The sequence below is a fragment of the Rhinopithecus roxellana genome, chromosome 16 (genome assembly GCF_007565055.1).
Source record: "Rhinopithecus roxellana isolate Shanxi Qingling chromosome 16, ASM756505v1, whole genome shotgun sequence".
NCBI classification, from domain to species: Eukaryota; Metazoa; Chordata; class Mammalia; order Primates; family Cercopithecidae; genus Rhinopithecus; species Rhinopithecus roxellana.
The window spans coordinates 87,729,688-87,754,177 of NC_044564.1; the positions used below are offsets into that span (position 1 = coordinate 87,729,688).

The 24,490-nt window shown below is 50.2% G+C and overlaps 1 protein-coding gene across 2 annotated transcripts in view; it reads right to left on the reverse strand.

Annotated features, from left to right (window-relative positions):
* BICD2 (BICD cargo adaptor 2) overlaps nt 1-23,020 on the reverse strand; it is a 48,821-nt gene extending 25,801 nt beyond the window's left edge. For both annotated transcript variants that reach the window (XM_010375110.2, XM_010375109.2), the window contains exon 1: nt 22,676-23,020. In XM_010375110.2, the coding sequence (XP_010373412.1) occupies nt 22,676-22,915 (240 nt within the window). In that variant the 5' untranslated portion in view covers nt 22,916-23,020. The remainder of the gene's footprint in view (nt 1-22,675) is intronic.
* Between the last annotated feature and the right edge of the window lie 1,470 nt (nt 23,021-24,490).

Sequence of the window (24,490 nt, forward strand, 5' to 3'; positions counted from 1 at the left end):
TTCAAGTCCAGCACCCACCTCCTTCATAATCATGCGGTCAGTAAATACTGATCAAATGACGAACTTGCCCCCCAAAAACTGCCACAACAAGCCACAGGACTTCAACACTTGATGGGGTCAAAGGGAAATCAGGTGTTTCCGAGGCCTTAAAAGGAGCTGGGGTGGTCTGCAGGACATGAGAAGACCTGGAGGCCTCAGACACTTGTGTCTATACACCTTGCTCCACTCCGGGCAGCTCTGCATGTACTGTTCAGAGTCCTGCCCCGCATAGCCAGGACTCCACAGGAGTCCAAGTGGCATCAAGCCTTATTACAGTCATGAGGGTGCTCAGGCCTATCAAGCTGACATAAATACAAGCTCAACAATATTATTATGAGATAAAGAATTTAGGCCAGGCAGTGGCTCACGCCTGTAATCCAGCACTTTGGGAGACTGAGGCCTGATCACGAGGTCAGGAGATCGAGACCATTCTGGCTAACACGGTGAAACTCCGGATCTAATAAAAAAATACAAAAAAATTAGCTGGGTGTGGTGGCGGGCGCCTGTAGTCCCAGCTACTTGGGAGGCTGAGGCAGGAGAACAGCGTGAACCCGGGAGGCGGAGCTTGCAGTGAGCCGAGATCATGCCACTGCACTCCAGCCTGGGCAACAGAGTGAGATTCCACCTCAAAAAAAAAAAAAAAAAAAGAATTTATAGCATTATGACATTAAACTCACTCATAGATTAATCAAACCTATTGTGACCCAAACAGCCTAGTACAAAATACATCAAAGTCTCAACCACGCAGAGGGAGAGATCGGGGGCTCTGCAATAGCCAGCAAATCAGAACTGGCACAGACACCAGGACTCAGGGCATAAGGAAATGATATCACAAGAGGATGCAGAATGACATCAGAGCAATCTAAAAAAGGAAGAAATTCCATTTATGTGTAGGTGCACCACAGGAGAACAAAGTAAAAGACAGTATTTCACATAAGTTTTCTGTAAATCTGAAACGGTTCTAAAAAATATATGCTGTAAAAAGTTAGCATACACTCAAACGTAAAAATTGAAAAATGATCTCTTAAATATATCTGTATTAGAGAGGGTATACAGAACAAAACAACAGGAAACCAAATAAACAAAAAATAGAAGCAAATCATATGAAAACTTTAGGATCACGGCAAAGCAGTACTGTGCTGGGGGTTGTGGGGGGATTGCGCTAAAAATAAATAATGACAAAAAGAAACAGTCTCTCCAGACTGGGATTGCAAAAATGGAACAAAGTAACAAGCAGAAGTCTCACAAAGGGGAAGTGATACAACCAAAACCCAGAAACAAACGAAAAAGCAAAGCAACCACGGTCGTGTATTTTTTTAACCCGCTAGTGACTGTATTCAGGTTGGTAAGTCTGTGCAAAGTACATACCCCTGAATCCGGGAACTGAACACTTACCAACCTATCCAGTCCCCACAGGCAACGTGAGGACTGAGCTACCACATCGCTGGTTCCACCCCACAGACATTGGCAAGATGGGCATCGGCACCAGCAGGCCTGCCTCACGGGAGAACTGACACAGGGAGTGCGTGCCCAGGAGGGAGCCTGGGTGCTGTGTAGCACAGCAGGTCTTGAGCTCTGATCTCGGCCTAAAGTGTCCCTGTCCACATCCATATCCACTCAAACAAATAATGAGAAAGGAAAACAGAAAGACATGCCCTATCAGTTCTTGATGTATCTGTTGAACATTCCCGTTGAGTTTGCTGAGTTTGTAATGTCCTCTCTAAGGCAGAAGAAAAGACGTTACAAACTCAACAGGAATGTTCAACAGGTATGTCATGAACTTATCTGCTAGTTTCAACAGATCTTCCCTTCCAAAGGGCAGGGACTCATGGACCAATTCCATGCCCAATACGGATGCAAAAAACTGACAAAATCTTAGCAAAGAGAAGTAACAATTTACCTTAAGAGTTACTCACTGTGATCAGAAGACCTTGCCCTAGAACATAAAACCAGAGTAAACCAACTTAATTTTAAAAATCTACATTCAGCATCTGCTATGAAACAAGATAGGCCAACAAGTAAGTAAACCATATAGATAGACTGAAGGCAAACTATCAATATTTCTGCCACAAACTAATATTTTAAAAGGAACTAAAAATGTCATCTCTGCTAATATGCTTTCACCATAATTTAGCCTGAACTCTTCTCAACTGAAGCACTTGAAAAATGGATGTGGTAATTTTTTTTTTCTTTCTTAATGTCATAAAAAGAGCATCAATAGAGTAAATCTACCTGGATAGATTTAAAACAAAAGCAAACATAGCAAATAATGGAATGCATTAATAAATAATGGAGCAGCACTGGTAAATGAAGATGCATTTGAGTTACCCACCCTCCCCTTAAAAGGAAAAGGCAGGACTACACTCTTCACCACACTCAGAAAACATCAGAAGGGGGAAAAAAGCGTACCGCTAAATTCCTATTTTTTGCAAGTGATGATTTTGTCTAGAAAATGCACTAAGAAACATCCTCAAAAGGTCAGAGATCTCAAATACACCAAGATACCCACAAAACCCTCCCAAATTAAACTGTTGAGTTATGGACGCAAAAGAAGAGCAATTACATTTATAATCTTGACCTAAAAAATTAACCCCCAGATATTAACTTAACTAGAAACATGAGATTTATCCAAAGAAAATTATAAAAATACTGATGAGAAAGACAGAGCGTAAGGTGGAAGGTAAGATTCCTTGAGTTGTCATGTAGATGCATGTGATATGGATACCACAGCTACAGACCTGGAAGGAAGCTGGAAGGAAGCTGCCTCAAATCTTCTGGGGATTACTTCAGAATAATAGTGAGATTTACCTCAAAGATTTAGCAAGCAAAAAGACTCTCCTGCTTACCTCCATTAAAAAAATGTTAAAAAGACATAATTCGGCCGGGCGTGGTGGCTCAAGCCTGTAATCCCAGCACTTTGGCCGAGACGGGCGGATCACGAGGTCAGGAGATCGAGACCATCCTGGCTAACATGGTGAAACCCCGTCTCTACTAAAAAATACAAAAAACTAGCCGGGCGAGGTGGCGGGCGCCTGTAGTCCCAGCTACTTGGGAGGCTGAGGCAGGAGAATGGCGTGAACCTGGGAGGCGGAGCTTGCAGTGAGCTAAGATCCGGCCACTGCACTCCAGCCTGGGCGACAGAGTGAGACTCCGTCTCAAAAAAAAAAAAAAAAAAAAGACATAATTCACAACATAATATCCACCCTTTAAAAGTGGCTTTTAGTACATTCACAGAGTTGAGTGAACATCACCATTAATTCCACATTTCTATCACCCTCCAAAGAAACTCTGTGCCCATTAGCATCACTCTTCAGCTCTCCCCACTGCCATCCTGAAAACCAACCTATTTTCCATCTCTATGAATGTGTCTATTCTGGACATTTCAGTCTTTTGTGACTGGCCTCTTCACTTAGCATAATGTTTTCAAGGTTCGCCCATGTTGTAGTATGTATGAGAATTCCCTTCCCTTTCATGGGCAAATCATATTGCATTGTATGAACAGATCACATTTGTTTATCCATTCACCATTTGATGGACACCTGGGTTGTTTCTACTTTTAGGCTATTATGAGTGGAATTGCTAGGTCATGTGGTATCTCTAACTTTTTTTGAGGAACTGCCAAATTTTCCACAAGGGCTATCCCATTTTATGTTCCCACTAGCAACATAGGAGGATTCCAATTTTGCCACATCCTCTCTAGGACTTCTTACTGTCTATTTTTGGGTCACAACCATCCCAGTGGGTATGAGAGCTCTTCCCATTTTCTTTCTTTCTTTCTTTTTTTGGAAGACAGGGTTTCGTTCTGTCACCCAGACTGGAGTGTAGTGGTGAGATCATAGTTCCCTTCAGCCTTGACCTCCTGGGCCCAAGGAATCCTTCTGCCTCAGCCTCCTGAGTGGCTGGAACCACAGGCACGTGCCACCATGCCAGCTTTTTTTTTAGAGATGGGGTCTCACTATGTTGCCCATGCTAGTCTTGAACTCCCGGGCTCAAGTGAACCTCCTACTTCGGCCTCCAAAAGTGTTGGGATTTTAGGCACAAGATACCGTGCTCAGCCTCTTTCCATTTTATTAAAAAAAGTATTAGTAACAATAATAGCCACCAATCTATAAGTCTCCTTAAGTATATTATTTCACTTAACGCCTATCTCAAAGTTCTCAGGAGAATCCGTGTTCCCATTTTATGGAGGAAGAAACTAAGGCTCCAAGAGGCCAAGGTTGTGACAGGGCAGAGACACAGATGGAAGACAGCCATCTCTGCCTGCTCCATGCTGGGTCTTTCTGCTGCATCACTGGGTCAGAACTAGTGCCTGATGGCAAAGGGCTTCATATCCTGAATATATAAAGATCTCCTACACATATATAAGAAAAAGGCAGACACCCAATAAGAACACTGGAAGAAGGTCTTGAAAAGGCTCTTTACAAAAGAGGCTTTCCAAACAGCCAGTAAACACAGGAAAAGGTACGTGGGGAATGCAACTTACCACCAGAAAGAGCTACTGTGACACGCTGATCAGAATGGCTAGTATGTAAATTAATAATACATCAAGTGCCTGTGGTGAGGATGGAGAGGACAGGGGCTCACCACACACTCCTGTGCTCCTCTAGAAGAAAGCCTGTCCTATGTCACCCTAGCCAGTTCATCCAGCAGAAACAGGCATCGGCCACCCCATGAGTGTTCTAACAGCCCCAAGCTGAAAACAACCCTAAGGCCGGTCCACCTGACAGTGGGTGAGAAAGATGTGGTATGTCTACACAAATGAATCCCATGTAGCAATGAGTGCCAATAACCTACAAATACAAGCAGCAATGAGGATCAGTCTCACAATACTGAGGAAACACACAAGAAAGTACAGTGCGGCTCCCTCTATCAGATGTCCAAACCAGGCGGGATATAATCTCTGCTGTCAAAAGCCAGAATGATCACACCTTGACAGGGCTCAGACAGCAGCTCTGGGAAGCTGATAACATGCAACTTCTTGATCTGCTGGTAGCTACATGGGTGCACTTACTTTGATAATTTGTCAAACTATACAATTATGATTTTTATAGTTTCCATGTTTACCTTATGCTCCAGTAAATGTTTATTTTTATTAAAAATTAGTGAAATATAAAAACTATCAAAAGCATTACTAATAGGGTTTAAAAATAAATTATATCTTGATTTAAAAAAAGGAGAGACAAAATGATCTCTGAAATACAATACTGAAATAGAATCAACCTATTAAAAAAAATTCTGAAGCAACCCAGCAATAAGCACACAGTATCTGAAACGCTATCTGAATGCATAGCACTAGAGAGATGAGCTCAGGGCCTTAGCTACTATTACTACTGGGTATTAAAAAGAAAAGATGCTGGGTGCAGTGGCTCACACCTGTAATCCCAGCACTCTGGGAGGCCAAGGCGGGCAGATCACAAGGTCAGGAGATCGAGACCATCCTGGCTAACACAGTGAAACCCCGTCTCTACAAAAAAAATACAAAAAATTAGCCGGACATGGTGGCGGGCGCCTGCAGTCCCAGCTACTCAGGAGGTTGAGGCAGGACAATAGCATGAACCCAGGAGGCGGAGCTTGCAGTGAGCCCAGATTGCACCACTGCACTCCAGCCTGGGAGACAGAGCGAGACTCCGTCTGAAAAAAAAAATTTTTTAGTAAATAAATAAAGAAAAAGAAAAGCTGCGGCCAGGCGCGATGGCTCACACCTGTAATCCCAGCACTCTGGGAGGTCAAGGTGGGCGGATCACAAGGTCAAGAGATGGCTAACATGGTGGAACTACGTCTCACTAATTTTTGTAAAAATACAAAAAATTAGCTGGGCGTGGTGGCACACGCCTGTAGTCCCAGCTACTCGGGAGGCTGAGGCAGGAGAATCGCCTGAACCCAGGAGGCAGAGGTTGCAGTGAGCCGAGATTGTGCGAGATTGTGTCTTGCAGAGCAAGACTCCATCTCAAAAGCAAAAAAAGAAAAAGAAAAGCTGCAGAATAGCAAATGTACCCAAGGGATGATGTATTTGCCAACATACACACGTGCACTTAAAATCTATACATTTTACTATATGTAATTCTAGTTTAAAAGATTAATAAAACCCCAAACCAAACATATCACAGGGAGTTAAATTACTTGTTATTCATGATATAGAGAGTAACAGAAACAAGACGAAAGATCAAATTTTCATAAATGAACTTCAGCAAAAACCTGATGCAAGAACAAAGGATCAGGTCGGGAAATGGGTGGCAAGAAATGGACTTCAGATTTACACAGGGCCAGATGCTTCAGATCACCGCACAAACAGATGTACAGCCTTGCTAGCAATTTGGGAAAACAACTTACAGCAGCTATAAACACCAGCAGAAACAGAGTCACAGGGCACACTGGGATGGGGGATGGGAGGGCTCCAGGGCCAGGAGGGAGGTATAGTTGGGAGATGGATGTGAGATGAGCTAGAACCTCTGCCTACTGTTCAGCCCAGTAATGACCCAGATCCAAGACAGGGTAGAGGCAGTGTGGCGACAGGAGAAGGGGATCCATCTAACTAAGGGTGGGGACAGGGGAGGGGGCGTCCCCTGTCCTGAGGCATCTTCACTGGCCCTGCTCTGTCCAGATGTCTTCCCAGCCTTGGGCTGCCGTCAGCACCCCTCCAGCTCTGATGTGGGCCCAGAGGGAGGAAGACAGAGGACAACACAGTTGTTAACAGACAAGAGGACTCTGGGTGCCCAGGGGAGGGAGGGCAATAACCCCAAGGCACCACTGCACTTCACAGTTTGTACCAACGTAAGCTCATTAGCTTCTCTCACAGGAGGTATTAGCTCCTCTCACAAGTGAGAAACTGAACTCTGAGAACACACATCTCCATAAACGGTTCCCCAAGAGGGTCTGAAGAGAAAGCAAGAAAGAGGAGGCTGATAATCCAGAAGTGGCTGGGCCTGGGCCTGGGCCTGGGCCTGGGCCTGGACCCCGGCCCACAGTGCTCAATTGTCTGACCAGTTCCCCAACCCTGCCTGCTCCTCAGAATCACCTGGAGAACTGGAAACTCCCATTCCTAGGTGCATGAAGATCTGGGACTCAGTCCTTCCTGGTCTTGGCCTGGAACCTAGAAAGCTTGGGCTCACTGTGGGGACTGCCTAACACTTGAGATCTGGCTGAAGCCAGTCATAGTGGTCCCTGGGCCCCACTTCCCACAATTTGTGAAGATCATTTCCTTCCTGACACACAGTCCCTCCCTCCCTAGAAGCAGGTTACCTGACGTAGCAAAGCATGAGTAAAAGGACTAGCCTTCCTGCTGGGATATGTTGATATGTGAACACAGAGGGTAGAGGGGCTTGCTGCAGGTACCACCCAAGAAAGATGGAAGCACTGGCCAGGCGCGATGGCTCACGCCTGTAATCCCAGCACTTTGGGAGGCCGAGGTGGGCAGATCACTTGAGGTCAGGAGTTTAAGACCAGCCTGGCCGGCCGGGCGCGGTGGCTCAAGCCTGTAATCCCAGCACTTTAGGAGGCCGAGACGGGCGGATCACGAGGTCAGGAGATCGAGACCATCCTGGCTAACATGGTGAAACCCCGTCTCTACTAAAAAATACAAAAAACTAGCCGGGCGAGGTGGCGGGTGCCTGTAGTCCCAGCTACTCGGGAGGCTGAGGCAGGAGAATGGCGTAAACCTGGGAGGCGGAGCTTGCAGTGAGCTGAGATCCGGCCACTGCACTCCAGCCTGGGCGACAGAGCGAGACTCTGTCTCAAAATAAATAAATAAATAAATAAATAAATAAATAAAAATAAATAAAATAAAAAAAAAAAAGACCAGCCTGGCCAACATGGCGAAACCCTGTCTCTACTAAATAATACAAAAATTAGCTGGGTGTGGTGGTGGGTGCCTGTGATTCCAACTACTCGGGAGGCTGAGGCAGGGAGAAGGGTGTGAACCCGGGAGGCGGAGGTTGCAGTGAGCCAAGATCACGCCACTGCACTCCAGTCTGGGTGATAAAGTGAGACATCTCCAAAGAAATATGGAAGCACATGCCACATGTCCACACCAAGTACGGTGCAGTCACAATGCCCAGCGCCCAACAGCAGGTGGAAGGCAGTAACTCTGGTACGATGACACAGTGGATGATGCTCAGCAGCCAGAAAACTCACTCCTCATACAAGTAACCGTCGTGATGGTTCTTAAAGAAGCCAGACCCAAAAGACCATACACCAAGTATGAAAAAATCTTATCGCTGTAGAAGGCAGGCAGTGCACTGCTGGGTGGACAGGAAGGGTCTGAGCACTTCAGGGTAACCTGCACCGTGGGGCAGCCACATATGAGCACACAACTGCACAACTGCATGTGGTCTTACAGGCAAATCATACCACAATTTAAAAATGAGAGCTGCACAAAACCATCATCTAGTCAGCAGCCAGAGCTGCTCTGGAAATGTCTGCCTGTTGAGGTCAAAGGCCGCCCTAAAAAATGCAGCCTGGACTAAAATGGGGCTCAGCTCTGTCTCACAGTGAACCACACCAATGTGGAAGATGGGTGGCAGGGGTCTCCCAGCAGCTTCTGGAGAAAGGCCACCAAACTGGTGGCCTGCCAAGCTCCCACACAGACAGACCTTCTGGATGACTTCCCTGGTGGGTCCCCAGTAGGCCAAATCTCAGAGCCAGTATGTCGCTGGGGGCCAAGAGAGTGAATGGACTTGTCCACCACCTGCCCCACTACCAACAGCAGCCTCAGGCCTGACCCCCTCCTAGGTGCTGACCCCTGGCATCTTGGCCTAGTGCGGGAGGCTGGGCAGCTCTGTGGAGAAGCACTTTGCCCAGGCCCCTGGCTACACTGGGAAGTGGGTCTGCATGCTGGTATGCTTTCTTCCAAAGTCCCCGCTAGGCTCCTGGGTGAGGTCCTGACCTCCAACTCTTTCATAGCCACACATGAACAGCTCCAGGGGCATGGCTCAGGACAGTGGGGTCAGCAGGCAGTCAGCAGGGAGGGCCAGACCCACTGGGCAGGATGGAAAAGTCCAGCAACTGTCCCAGGACAGCAGAATTCCCCCCAGCCCCACACTACCCTCGCTTCAGCCAGCACCCCCATCACTTCAGCTCACAGATGCTAAGAAATAGGTCAGGCAGGAGGCAGGGCCGACCATCCAGATATACACACAGTGTGGGTGGGGCAAGGCTTCTCACACGAGAAGGGTTCAGGCCTGTCCTTGTGGACAGGTGGACACCCACGTCTACCACACATCTGCACCTCCTTAGCGAGTGCAGGAGCGGAGTGAGGAGCCCATGCCCAGCAAGCGGCAAGGCTCAGGAAGCATCTGTGGCATGAATGAAGGACAGAGAGGGAGACCTATGGACACAGCTGGGAGGTGACAGGCCCCACACCAGAAGTGGGTAGATAGCACGGCAGGTCCAGGGAACAGCCAGATGCTAGGGTGCTGAGAGTGCAGAGAGGCGCTGGATGTGGCTCAGTGAGGCAAGGACTGCAGGGAATTCCAGGGGTACAGGGTGGGCAGGCCTTGGAGGTTCTTCTGGGGCATCTCCTCTTTTATCCCTCTCTCTCCAGCCGGTGGAGGGGACACACCCCAGTGACTCAGCAACAGGAAGGGCTCCCAGGCTTGCCCCTGTCCTGGATCTTCCCTTTGCTCGTGCACACTCCAGAGAGGGTCAGGGGGCATCCCCAGTTCTCCACTTGAGGGGCCGTACCCCCCGCCAGGGCTGAATCACACACGACATGCAGAGCAGGGAGGATTCAGACTCGCAGGTGTAAACTGCAATGACAGGATGGTGCTCCCACACTCATCTTTCCCCTGCAATCATTCTGGAAGTGTAAACACTCCTGAGACTGATTTCATAGGTCTGAGTATGGCCCCTGAGCTTTAGAATTTTTGAAAGTCCCCCAGTGACCCTGGGGTGCAAGCAAACTAACCAGCTCCACATGCTTCTACTGGAACCCAAGTAAGCTAAGAAGCCAGAAATAGACCTGTTGACTACCTGGGTCCCTCACAGACCCAATGACCCACCCAATGGGATCCCATGGGTGTTATGTGGGAGACCCTACCTCACCCCCCCCTCAGCCAGCTCTTCCCATCCACCCCCAGCTGGGTGGGGATGCTCCAGGAAACCCCACCACCATCACCAAACCAACTTCCTCCTCTCTTTACTCAAAAGGTACTTCCCTAAGCAGACACAGGCAACAAAGGATGTGGGGTCCAGGGCCCCCAGGAGCGGACAGAGGTGAGTATGAATCGTGTCTTCACACAAGCCCTGCAAAGTAAAAATCTTTATCGCTCCCTTTCACGGGTGAACAAACTGAGAGGATCAACAAGGTGAGATGATTCATCTGAGTGGCACCATAAGGTTTCTCATTCCAAAATCCATTTTTCTTCTTTGCAGCAGGGTGGTTCCCAGAGGAGGTGGTACACGGAGGGGGAAGGGGTAACAGGAGGGTGGGCAGGAGGTAGAGGTGGTCCCTGAGGAACTCAGACAGCCTCACCTGGCAGGCAGACAGGGAGGAGGAAGGAGGCCCAGGAGCACTCAAGCAGGAGCCTGGGAAAGCTGCAGGAGTCCCTACAAGAGAGGGTGGTGCCTCTTGGGGACTGGGGTCCAGGCCAGGAAGAGAGAGTGGGGCCTCCAGGCCAGGAGACAGCACCCACCCACCTCTGCCAGCCTATATCCATCAGGCTGGGCACCGCAGGACCAGCCCAGGCCCAAGCCCCTTTGCAGGCCCCATCTGTCCCTCACACCACAGGAGGCTGAGGGGTGCTGGCCCACCCTTCCCACTGTGTGGCTTTGGAACTGCATTTCCCCAAGGAGTACTTACACTTGTGGATGTGGGGATCGCTAGCACTGACGGCTGAGACGCACCCACACAGGGAACACTGTAGGGCTGTGGTGCTTGTCACCAGCCTCTGCCTACCCACGGCCCCTCCTCTGTAAGGCCCACATCAATCGGAAGCAGCCATCCCATCACCAACCGCGAACCCCAGCTGCCCTGGGCAATGTCCAAATGCTAAGCTGCTTTTAGAAAACTGGGAATTCATCCCTGGGCAGGAGGGATTTAGCCAGAATTGGGTGCCATTTAGAGAAGATTACACCCTAATTGCCCCAGTGTCAGCAGACAGGCTTCTGGCCAGCTGCGCTCAGGGCTGGCAAAGGTCCCCACAGACCCTGGCTCCCCCGCCCAAGGACACAGAAGCCAGTCCTGGGGCCTGGGGACCAGCCCTCATCTTCCATGGCAGCTGGCTGCCCTGACACAAATCTCCATTCAACAGCTTGTAGTCATCAGGGCAGGAGGGGACAGCTTGGGGGCCCTGCCAGGCAGCTGTCCAGACCGCATCTGTTCCAAGTGAGGGACGGATGGCACAGTGGGCACAGCAGCCTGGGCCAGGCTGGGTTGAAACCACAGGAGAGCATGGCTGTAGCCCGGGTTTTCTCCTCACTTCATCTCTAACCCTCATCACACTTCTTCACCTTATTAGTACTGTTTTAGAAAGAGACAGCGGCAAGGTTCACAGTCAGCAAGTGGCAGGAGAATCTTACACCATCTCCTCGCAATCCCCAGAGTTCTTCCCACCACAGGACGAACTATGAGGGTGGAGCCCGAGGAGAGGGAACTCTTGTTCAATGCTGGCGGAAACAGAAAATGGTATTCACATTTGGAAGAGTCTAGCAGTTTCTCACAAAGCTAAATACAGTCTTATCATACAATCCAGCGATCAGACTCTTCAGGTATTTACCCAAATGGTTTGAAAACTTAGGTCTACACTAGAACTTGTATGTGAATGTTTAAAGCAGCTTTATTCATATTTGCCAAAAAGCAGAAGCAACTAAGATGTCTTTCCATAGGTGAACAGATAAACTGTGGTTCACCCATATAATATTATTATGATTTAAGAAGAAAAAAGAGCAATCAAGCCACAAAAAAAATGGATAAATCTTAAGTGCATAATGCTAAGTGAAAGAAGCCAGTCTGAAAAGGGCCACATACAGTATAATTCCAATTATGTGACATTCTGGAAAAGGCAAAACCATATGATGTTTTAAAAAGATCATTGGTTGCTAGAGGTTGATGAGGGGGGGTGGATTTAAACAGGTGAAGCATAGGGTTTGTTTTTTTAAGGCAGTAAAACTATTCTGTATGATCCTGTAATGGTAGATAAATGCCACTGTATTTATAAAAACAAACAGTGAACCTTAATATATTAGTATGTGAATTGTTTTATAAAATCCTTTGGGAGATCAAGGGATCCTGGGCTGGAATGTAGAATGTAACAAAATAATCTAATTGTATTACAAATGCATCAAACAACCTCACTGAAGGGGATGGGAGAATAAAGCACTAACTTAAGTAACTCTTTTTTTTTTTTTAATTTGTTTTTTTTGAAACAGAGTCTCACTCTGTCGCCCAGGCTGGAGTGTAGTGGCGAGATCTCAGCTCACTGCAACCTCTGCCTCTTGGGTTCAAGTAATTCTCCTGCCTCAGCCTCCCAAGTAGGTGGGACTACGGGCACACACCACCAAGCCTGGCCAATTTTTGTTTTTTTTAGTAGAGATAGGGTTTTTCACCATGTTGGCCACGTGGTTGGTTTTTTTTTTTTTTTTTTTTTTTTTGAGACGAGTCTCCTCTGTCTTCCAGGTTGGAGTGCAGTGGCGCAATCTCGGCTCACTGCAACCTCGGCTTCCTGGGTTCAAGCGATTCTCCTGCCTCAGCCTCCCCCAAGTAGCTGGGACTGCAGACGCCTGGGACCACGCCCGACTAATTTTTGCATTTTTAGTAGAGACAGGTTTTCGCCATGTTGACCAGGCTGGTCTTGAACCCCTGACCTCAGGCGATCGGTCCTCCTTGGCCTCCCAAAGTGCTGGGATTACAGGTGTGAGCCACTGAGCCCAGCCCTAACTTAAGTAACTTTGGAAATAAGTAGAGTCTATAATACTAAAGGCAAAAGAATTATACAAAAGCACTGTAGTTGACAAAATTGTTTCCCATGGGGACCCAGGTTAACAGTTCTGTTACTGCTGTACATGTGAACTGGAATGAAACAATTAAGTTGCTGGATGGTGGATGGTGGGAGCCAGGTGTCTCACTGTTAGGAGTGGGAGGTTACAGATAAGCAAGGGAAGGTGGTAAGAACGATCCATGTGGTAATGGATTAGAGTTCATTACATCAGCATGAACTCATGGTTAACTAAATATACATACAGGTATATTTACTGACGTGTATATACATGGGTTAGTATACACTAACTGCATTTTCTTTCTTTTGAGATGGAGTTTTGCTCCTGTTGCCCAGGCTGGAGTGTAATGATGCGATCTCGGCTCACTGCAACCTCCGTCTCCTGGGTTGAAGTGATTCTCCTGCCTCAGCCTTCTGGGTAGCTGGGATTAAAGGGGCCCACCACCACGCCCAGCTAATTTTTGTGCTTTCAGTAGAGACGAGGGTTCGCCATGTTGGTCAGGCTGGTCTCAAACTCCTGACCTCAGGTGATCCGCCCACCTTGGCCTCCCAAAGTGCTGGGATTACAGGCATGAACCACTGCGCCCGGCCACTAACTGCATTTTCAAAACAATTTCCTTGTTCTGTAGCTGACAGGCCTTAAATCAAAGACACCCTAATAGCAATGAGCACATCTAGCAACCAGATCTTGGTTTCTAACATCTTTCTCAACTAAAGAAACCAGGGCTTCTTGGGGTAAATAGCTGATTCTAGGACTGAGGCAGGAAACAGATTAAGTCTGCAACATCTTGTAGTGCCAGAAAGAAAGGAAGCACTTAAAAAAAAAAAAAAAAAGAAGCACCACGATGTGGTATATTAAAGGGGGTCTAAGAGACATCTGAAAGAGCTCTCAAGAGCCAGAGCTGGAGCAATTTGAGCAACAAAATGAGGTAATGTTGGATTATAACCCAAAGAACAAAATAAACTTTTATGGGCTGGGCACAGTGGCTCATGCCTGCAATCCCAGCACTTTGGAAGGCCAAGATAGGAGAAGTACATGAGCCAAGGAGTTGAAGACAAGTCTGGGCAACATAGTGAGACCCTGTACCTACTAAAAAAATCAAAAAATCAGCTGGTGGTGGTGGCACATGCCTATAGTCTTGGCTGTTGGGGAGACTGAGGTGGAAAGATCACTTGAGCCCAGGAGGACAAAAGCTGCAGTGAGTCATGATCACACCACTGCACTCCAGCCTGGGCGACAGAGTGAGACTCTGTCTCAAAAAAAATAAATAAAATAAACTTTCATGAGTCTACATTGATAAACAAGAGTGGGAGGGAGGGAAAAGTCCCCCACGCAAAAAAAAATTGCAAATAATTTATGTAGATATCACCCTGCCCTCAAAGAGGTGGAGCAAACTCCCTACTCCAGTGTGGGCTATGCACGGCAATTTCCTTCCCAAGAATACAGCAGGGACAGGAAGAGAAAGAATAACTTTAGAGTGGCGGTCAAGTGATCAAGGTCAACAGCAGCAGTGACAGGTCATATTGACAACACACACTCTTGATATGTGATGAGAAGGGCATTTACTTCTGTGATCTTCCTCCCCCAAACCCATAATTCCAATCTAACCATGAGAAAAAACATCAGACAAATTTCGAAGGAAAAACACTCTACTAAACACCTGACCAATCTTCCTGAAAACTGTTAGGGTCATCAAAAACAGGGAAGGTCTGAGAAACTGTCACAGTCAACTGGAGCCTAAGGAGACACAACAACTAAATGTAATGTGATATCCGAGACAATACTCGGACAGAAAAAGGACATCAGGTAAAAACTAAGGCAATCTGAATAAAGTATTCATAATAATGCTGTGATATTGGTTCATCCATTGTAACAAATATACCACACTAATGTACAATGTTATAATAATAAGGGGGCAGTTGGGTGTGAGGTATACAGGAACTCTGTACTATTTTTGAAATTTTTCTATAAAACTAAAAATTTTCTAAAGTAGTTCATTTTTAAAAAATAATGATTAAAAGGCAGCACAGTTTTTATTTTATTTTTTGAGACGGAGTCTCACATTGTCACCCAGGCTGGAGTGTGGTGGTACGATGTCGGCTCACCACAAGCTCTGCCTTCTGGGTTCACACCATTCTCCTGACTCAGTCTCCCGAGTAGCTGGGACTACAGGCGCCCACCACCATGCCCAGTAAATTTTTTTGTATTTTTAGCAGAGATGGGGTTTCACCGTTTTAGCCAGGATGGTCTCGATCTCCCAACCTCATGATCCGCCCACCTCAGCCTCCCAAAGTGCTGGGATTACAGGCTTGAGCCACCGCGTCCGGCCGGCAGCACACTTTTATACATGTTCAATGGCTTAAAGACACATATGTCTGTAAATAAAAGAGAAAGACAAGAGTAAGGTGTCTGGCAGGGACAGATAAAGTGGGAATCTCCGCCTACCGGCACCCTCCACAGCATGAGAATAGAATAGCCAGGGCTAACGCCAGCACAGTATGAAAGGGGACAGGACAGGCCACACATGGCGCTGTCTTTAAAATGACAAGGCCTGTAATCCTAGCAGCTTGCTGGGCAGAGGTGTACTGACTGCCTGAACTCAGGAGTTCGAGACCAGCCTGGGCAACATGGTGAAACCCCATCTCTACTAAAACACAAAAAATTAGCCGAGTGTGGCAATGTGCGCCTATAGTCCCAACTATTCGGGAGGCTGAGGTAGGAGAATTGCTTGAACTCAGGAGGCAGAGATTGTAGTGAGCCAAGATCAAGCCACTGCACTCCAGGCCAGGCGACACAGCAAGGCTGTCTCCAAACAAACAAACAAAAAAAAAATGACAAGGCCTTCAACCAAATGCAACCTGCAGATCCTGCCTGGCTTCTGAAGCAAACAAAGCAACTGTAAAATGAAATTTATGAGCCAAACTGGGGAAGTCCAAACACTGACTGGACAACAGATGACACTAAAGAATTTTTGTTAGTTTCTTAGGTGTGAAAATTCAACAATGGTTAAGTTTTATAAGAAAAGATTCTAATTAGCCAGGTGAGGTGGTGGGCACCTGTAGTCCCAGCTACTCGGTAGGCCGAGGCAGGAGAATGGTGTGAACCCGCGAGGCGGAGCTTGCAGCGAGCCGAGATCGAGCCACTGCACTCCAGCCTGGGCGACAGAGCAAGACTCCCTCTAAAAAAAAAAAAAATAAAGAAAGAAAATATTCTATTTTCTTAGCAAAACAACGGATATACTTACAGAAACAGCCACACAAGATGAACTGCAGTAAAGAAATAAGACTGGCCACAACTGCAAAATGCAGGTGCAGGGCAGGAGCACACGTGGACTCACCCTATTATTCTCTCCACCTTTGTTATATCTAAAACGTCCAACAAAGAAGGTGGCTTTAAAAAATGTGTAAAGGCCAGGTGCGGTGGCTCACGCCTGTAATCCCAGCACTTTGGGAGGCCGAGGCGAAAGGATCATCTGAGGTCAGGAGTTTGAGACCAGCCTGACCAACATGGTGAAACCTCGTCTCTACTAAAAATACAAAAATTAGCCAGGCACGGTAGCGGATGCCTGTAATTCCAGCTACTTGGGAGGCTAAGGCAGCAGAATTGCTTGAACCCGGGAGGCAGAGTTTGCAGTGAGCTGAGATCACGCCACTGCACTACATGCTGGGCAACAGAGCTAGACTCTGTCTCAAATAATAATAATAATAATAATAATATAAATAAATAAATAACGAGTAAGCAGCCAGGCGCGGTAGCTCACGCCTGTAATCCCAGCACTTTGGGAGGCTGGGGCAGGCAGATCACCTGAGGTCAGGAGTTCGAGACCAGCCTGGCTAACATGGAGAAACCCCGTCTCTACTAAAAATACAAAAATTAGCCAGGTGTTGTGGCACGCGCCTGTAATCGCAGCTACTCAGGAGGCTGAGGCATGAGAATCGCTTGAACCCGGGAAGCGGAAGTTACAGTGAGCCGAGATTGAGCTACTGTACTCCAGCCTGGGCAACAGAGCAAGACTCTGTCTCAAAAAAAAAGCAAACCATAGATGAGGTGTAGTAGCTCACATCTCTAATCCCAACACTTTGGGAGGCCAAGGCAGGAGGATTGCTCGAGCCCAGGAGTTCAAGACCAGCCTGGGCAACATAGTGAGACCCTGTCTCTACCAAAACAAAATAATAATAATAATAATAAATTTAAAAGCCAACTATAAAAAGCAAACCATGACAATTATTTCATATAATAACACAACAGCATGAGCTAGAAGTGCCACAGAACCTCTGGATCCACAGAAACCTTCCTGTCTTTATTCACTTGAATTAAACCTGTTTTTCTCTATCTTAGAGTAGCAACAAACTATCTTTACTAAAAAACAACAACTATTACAGACACACAAAGACTTTCCCCTGTTTGATGGTGTCTTGTACACATCATACACTCACAAGGGAAGAAGAGCTGGCAGGGAGAAACGCTCAGTGCTCCCCACATTTGTCCTGCACCGTCTACACAGGTCCTACTGACCCTGTTCTTTCCACTTTCTGCTGTTCTTAAAGCAAATGTATGATTTTTAAAACACAGTAGCTTCTAAAAAAGAAGATGGGCCCCCAGCGGCTTCCTCGTAACCTTAACCCTAACCCTAACCCTGGCCTGCGATGCTCTGAGGGTAGCAAGGGGCACCTGCCTGCCACTCAGTCCCCATCTCTCCATCCACCTCCCACAGCAGAGCAGAGCCCAGCTTGGGACAGCAGGGTTTGAGCCCAAGGCAGCAGCTAGGCAGCCACATTGGGCCCTCTCCTGCTCCAGAGTTCAGCTTCAGGGGCCACACTCTGAACACTGGACAACACAGGGTCTAGAGCCAATGCTTTACCTGTCAAAGCCTGCATAGTCCTGGTCAGCCCTGGCTACCAGCCACCACCACCTGAAACAGCTGGTGTACTGTCTGAGAGGAAACCAAATCTTTCTTACTCCCGATGTGTGTGACAGTTTCATCTGGTCCACGTGCATGGGGAAGCAGGTCCGACTGACCGGGGGATGCCCAAAACTGACAAAGAAACTGATCTCCTCCCTCAAAGGAAGGGACTGTGGTCCCTAAGTGACAGGGGAGACCTAGCAGGAATCCTATATGGACCTAGGCAGGATGCTCAGACACAAGGGCACAGGGACACCCCTCCCTGACCTTCGAGGCTCACAGAGCACTGGGCCAAGATAAGAAGCATCATTATTAACCCATCATGGCCCAGGCAGTGGCTCATCTAGGGCCGCAAGCTCCTGGGAGACCAGGCAGAGCCCTGACTCCCACCGTGGAGTCAGTATGGAGTCCACAGGGACAGACATCATATACAGTCGGTCTACTCAGGTGGTGCCAGGCACCCCCAGGGACCCAGAGGCTCCCAGCACTAGGCCTGGCCTTCCTCCGGATCCACCTGCTAAGCCACAAAGCACGCTCGCTTGGCGTCCCCAAAGACGAGCTGCTCCATCACAGCTGTGCCTGCCTTGAATCCCGTGGAGGGTGCCAGGTCCACGCCTCCACATGCTGGCAGGGCTGGCCTAGAGCACACCATCCGCATGTCTAGGGCTGGGCAGACTCCCTGGCCAGGTCCCAGGATGACTGAGATATACAAGTGCCCAGTCGCCAGGCCCTGCAGGAAGAAACAGCAACAGGGCTCGATGTGGGAGTTTCAGACATTTTTAAAAGTGTAAGGGTCCCTAAATATTCCTTCATGATCCCCTGCCCCATATTCTAAAAGTGGGAAAGAGAGGCCCGGGGTGGAGAGAGTTGCCCAACAATTAAGTGACAACAGTGTGGCCACAGGGTCATCATCTTTGGATGCCTATAGCTGCCTCGCCCCAACTGTCAGACCCATCTGTGCTTCAAGGATTCACAGGGCCCCAGCTCCCACCCACGCCAGGCTTCTTCATACCAACAGCAGACCACTGCCACCACCCAGCCCCCTGAAAGGCCCTTGGGTCTCCCAGAGCCTCCCTGCTCCCAACAACTTTCTGTTCAGAAATGGACACAAGGATGTTCTCAGGGGTTATCAGAGGAATGGGAGAATCCCACACTTGCTTTAACCAAGACCAGGACTTTTCCTGCTCTGGAAGCAAACAATCAAGGAGGCTGGGCCTCACCCCCGGTAACTCTGCAGAGGAACCTCCTGGAGGATCCTCTGCCAATCCCCCTGTTGCCCCCACTTCCTGCAGCTGCCCAGGTGCTGGGAACAGGGCTTGGCAAGTGCAGAAGGCAGCAGGCAGGGGAACTTTAGAGGCACCCAAGCTTGAAGGGCAGGTGGGACTTCTAAGACGAAGGGTGAATGTGGGCACAGGAGAGGTAGGGCAGTCCCAAGCCAGACTGTAGGGGCATGAGATAATGCTTAGGGCAGCCCCACAGAGGTGGCAATGGAAGCCACTTGAGACTGAGCAGGGACAAGGACCAGAACAGGGAGAAGCTGCAGGTGCAGCAGCAAGGAGACAGAGACCTGAGTGAGGCATGAGATTCAGTCTGCAGAAGACCTACAAAGCACTTGCTGCATGTTGGGTGCTGTGCCCAGTCCAACACCCAATTCCACCCACATGCACCTCTCAGACAAGGACAATGATGCTCCAGAGCTTGGCACTATGGCACCGAGGTGGCACACCAAGGCAGTGAGGGTGTCCAGACCTCCTCTCTGAGCCTGAGCTCAGGTGGAGTCAAGACTGTTCCCAGACCTCCCCCATTACCCTCCCCTGACCATGAGGACCACATGGGCACCTAGCCTCAGCCCACCTAGCCACGGTCCCTGCTTGTGCCCTGGAAGCAGGAGCTGCCACCTTAGCACACCTGTCCTCTTAAAGCTGCAGCTGAGAACAGAGGGCAAAGTGTCCCACGGCCACGCAGGACCAGGAACACCAGGTTGCTAACCAAAGCCCATCTAATTATCTTCCCCACCATTCCAGGGAGAGGAAGGGAAAGGGTGCAGTGGGAACTGGGACAGATACGGCTCTTATTGAGTTAGACTCCAGAAATCACTAGCAGAATGATTAGGCAAAATCAACCAGTGAGCACCCTCCTCACTCGTGGCCTCAGCCAGCACCGTGCTATGATGTCAGCAGGACACAGACACATCCCTCATTGCATGAGAAAGGCAACAGGACTGGCACTGTCTTCCATTCACCACCACAAGACCCTCCTCAGCTCTGATGAGAAACTCACACACTGGGACCAGCAGGCCAGCATCCTTCCCTCAACGATCCTATTAGCTACAAATGCAGGGCAGGAGCACAAGCAACTCCATTTGGAGCACAATCTGTTAGTAACTAAATGCACTTTAGTTCAAGAAATAAAGTTTTTTAAAGAATTAAGGTGGTACACCTCTCTACAGGAGAAAAAAAAATCCACAATTATTGTCTCCTTAAATCTTGTGGGTTTTTTTTTAATAAAGAGTTAATATTTTCAACTATGATATTGGCCATAATTAAATAGGTTAGCTAGAGCCTGTGTTGGCATGGGTGTGAGGAACAGGCATGCTGTTGATGGGGGGTGAACTGGTACAAACTTTTTGGCAACATCTACTGAAACTGAAACTGATGCACATTCCTCTAGACTCTGCTAGAGACTTTGGGCAGAAACATTCTTATCCCACCTTACAAAGGAGAACTAGGCTCTGAAAAGAGCAGTAATTTGTCCAAGGCCATGTGGCCAGTACATGGGGAAGCCAGGTGGTGACAAAAAACAATCAGCAAGCAGATGCCTAAAGAGCACCCACAGAAACAGATACACCCTCTTCCCGATTCTGCTAGGGACTCACCCTCCAGATACATGCCACAAAAATGCCAAGATTCTTCACTGTGCCAAAACATTTGTGTCAGAATAGCAAAGAGCTGACAAATGAAGGGCATCAAAGTGAGGACAAGTTAGGTCAGCAACAATTCCTTCTCACAGAGGACACTGCCAAACCCAAGCTGTGGACAGAGACAGGGACGGTAGAGGCTACCCAGGAGCGGCTCGATGCACTTGGTAGGAGGAAGAGGGCTGCTTCTCTGTGTGCAGAGGGAAAAGTGCTCGAACAGATAGTGCTGCCTGCTGGAGAGGGTGAGCCCCACTACAGGAGACCAGAATCTGGCTGAGGCCACTCCCACTCCATATTCTCAGAGTCCCCGGCCTCCCTGTCACACGCCCCACCCTAAGATGAGGAGTTTTGCAAGAGCAGCCGCATCTCACCCCTCTTGTAGCTCCAGCACCACTGCAGCATGGATTGCAGAAGGCGCCAATACCTGTTGACAGACAACAGACTGGAGTCCTGAGGGTGATGGGGAAGGACCCACCTCCTGCTGGCCCAGGGTCAGCCACTAACTGGTACTAAATGAGCACCTGCTCTGCCCAGACATTGACTTCAGCACCTGCTTGGATTCATTCTGTCCTCTCCACAGAGGGGGGTCATACTGGTCTCCTCAGACAAGGGGGAGGCAAGGAAGGCTGCAAATGGTTTAGGCACCTGTCTGGGCTGACTCAGAGCAGAGGTGCCAGGTGATAAGCCTAGAAACCAAGAGCCAAGGGCTCACCAGGACACAGTCAAGTGGGGGAAGAGAGCACACCACCAGGCTATACTCCTGACCCCACACCAGTCCTTTTCAAATACATGACACTCACAACAATCCTTTCTGGGTACACAGTACTGCACTCCCATTTTGCAGAGGGGGGAAGCTAAGGCTCAGGGAGAGCCTCTATCCAAAGCCACATCACTAGCAAGGAGTAGAGCCTGGATCCAAACCCTGGTGTATCCTCCCAGAAAGCAACTCCTGCCAACAACGCTATGGAGTCAGGGAAGGGGAAAAGAGAAGCTGGGGAAGGACTGTCCAGGTCTCCCGCTGCCCTGCCGCCTGGAGACCCTCGACCAGCCTGGTGGTCTAACCTCCCCTCCCCACAGTGGGAATGACACAGACCACTGAGGTCTCCGTCCAAGAGGAACACAGCCAGCCACAGCGAGGGGAAGGGCCTGAGATGGGGGGCTGGACAGGAAGTGGGCCAGGGAAGTCATGCTAGCTGGTGGGAGCGCAATCCCGGCAATAAGGACAGAGCACTGGGCCTGGGGCAAGGGTACTGGGGGACTCATGCCAGGGGCAACCTTCACGTGCAACCCCGAGCCCCTACTCACTTAGGCCGCTGTCCACGACCTTTCCCCACCTCAGAGGCACTCATGAAACAAGCAGAAACGCTCCGAAAGTAGCTGCGCCCAGAAAGGGGAAGTGATTTGTCTGAAGGTGACAGAGCCGCAGCCACTCAGACCCAGGCCCATCATCGGCCTCTCCCAGGGGGTCAGCAGCATCCGTGGCCTCAGCTCTTGGCTCAGCCACTGCCCTCCCAACCCCACCCCACGCTCAGACACACCCGGAACAGCGACCACCGCAGAGCATCAGCCCTTACGAAGCCCTGCCCCGCCCGGGCCGCCCAGGTCCACACAGAAGCAGGCGGGCAGCTGCAGGAGGCGACAGGGCGCCCGGACCCCTGCATTAGCGGCGTCTGCAACGGACGCTGCACCGGCTCGCTAGCCAAGGCCGGGCCCACTCCCACATACTGCCCGGGTCCCCAGCTCTGGGCCCGTGCCCCATCCTCCCCCGCCGCCCACCCCTGCCGGCCCCCGCTTGGCAAGCTGACCTTGGCCGCCCTGGTGCCAGGGACGACGCCCACAGGCCCCGGCGCCGGGCGGGGGTCGCGGGGCAGGGCGGCTCGGCTCACCTCCTTGAGCTGCTCCATCTCGCCGCGGATAGCCTCATAGTCCACCTCGAGCTCCTCGAACTGCAGCTTGAGCTGGTGCTTCTCCTCGAGCACCGCCAGCCCGTACTCGGCCGCCTGGATCTTCTCACGCGTGGTCTCGGCCAGCTCGTGGGACAGCCGCTTCACCTCGGCGCGCAACCACTCGGGCTGCGCCTCCATCACCAGCCGCGCGTACTCCTCCTCCTCCGACGGCGCCGACATGGTGGCCGAGGGCCGAGCCGGCTCCCACCGAGACTCTCGCAGGCCGGGCCCTCCTCAGCCGCCGCCGCCGCCGCCGCCGCCCTGCCCCGACGGCCGCCCGCCCGCCCGCGCCGCCGCACGGCTCCTCCCCTCCGGAGCGCGGGGCCCGCTGGGGGCTGGAGTCCAGCCCGCGCTCCGACTACAAGATCCATCGTGCCCGGCGCCCGCCCGGCCCCCGGCTATGATTGGCCCATGCCCTGTGAGGGGCGGGCCCTCGGGCGCAGCCACTGACGCCGATGTCGCCCAGGGGACTGTGGGGACAGTAGTCCCGCTCGCGCACCGACTACAAGGCCCGTCCAGCCCCGCGCCCACCCGTCCCCGGCCGTGATTGGCCCGCGCCGCTAGCGTCAGAGCCGGATGCACCGGCGCCTTGCAGTCCCCTGGACGGCGGTCGAGTGGGCGCGGCCCTGCGGCCTTTCCAGCACTCAGAGCCGGGGGCACTGCTCAGCCGCTGAGCCTCGCGCTCCCTTGTGCCTCTGGCAGCCGGCGGCCACGCGAGGTGGCAAGACGGCTGCCGGGAGAACCCCCAGGGGGAGGCGGGTGCGGACGGCGGGACCGGGCTCCCGACCCTGGGGCGTACAACGCGGACAGAGCCCAGGAGGCCGCGAGCGAGAAGCGCATCCGAGAGCGCGGGCGAACGGCTGCTGCTGGAAACCCGGGGACGGTGTGACGCATGCTCTGTGCAGACGTCTGGGGGCGGGAGGAGGACGGGCCAGCAGGGGGCGCCCAGGGGCCAGCGGGAACCTCAGCGCTGCCCCTCAGTCCTTCAAGGTCTATTTCTCGGGAATAAAGACATTTCCATTAATACAGGGTCATAAACGTGGTAAATATAGTTGTTGTCTCCGCATCTATTTTTAGGCCTGACTTCAGTTGTTTGAAAGCCAGTCGTACCGTTCGCCTTGGCGTAGGTAACACTTCTCCGTATATGGTGGTGTGTGAGATAGCCCGTTTATTCCTTATCTCATTGACCTAAAGCGCAACACACCCCACAGCTGCTGACCGCCATAGCACCTAATGGCCAGTATTAGAGTACTGCAAATGAGTTCACCCTTCCCTCGTGTTTTCTTTAACCAGTTCACAGCCCCCAAGGGAAATCCTAAAGGCTGATTCCCAAGGACCCTAGCACAGGCATAGTCCCTTCCTTCCCACCGTCTCTCATGGCCCCTCCCCACCTGCTTGTCCGCCTCCCCTAGGCGTCCCTAACCTCTCCGGGACCTAACAATAATAAATTTCATCTGTTTTGTGCCTGTTCATTTTACTTCCTCATTGTAGCTCACCAGACCCCCACACCCATTCGGTTCTCCTAGAGAGTGGCTATCTTGGCTTATGGTCACTCTCAAGACCAAATTAGAAGCCATGACAGCAGAAATCACAGCACACAGGGTCCTGACACTATCTAATGCACAGTCCACAGTCTAATGGCACGAGGGCCCAACACCATACTGGAGAGCTTCAGTATTATTTTTCTGGGCCAGGATCCAGTTGCATTCAGTCGTCAGGTTTCCTGAGTCTCCTTTGATTGACCTTTCTGAGGAG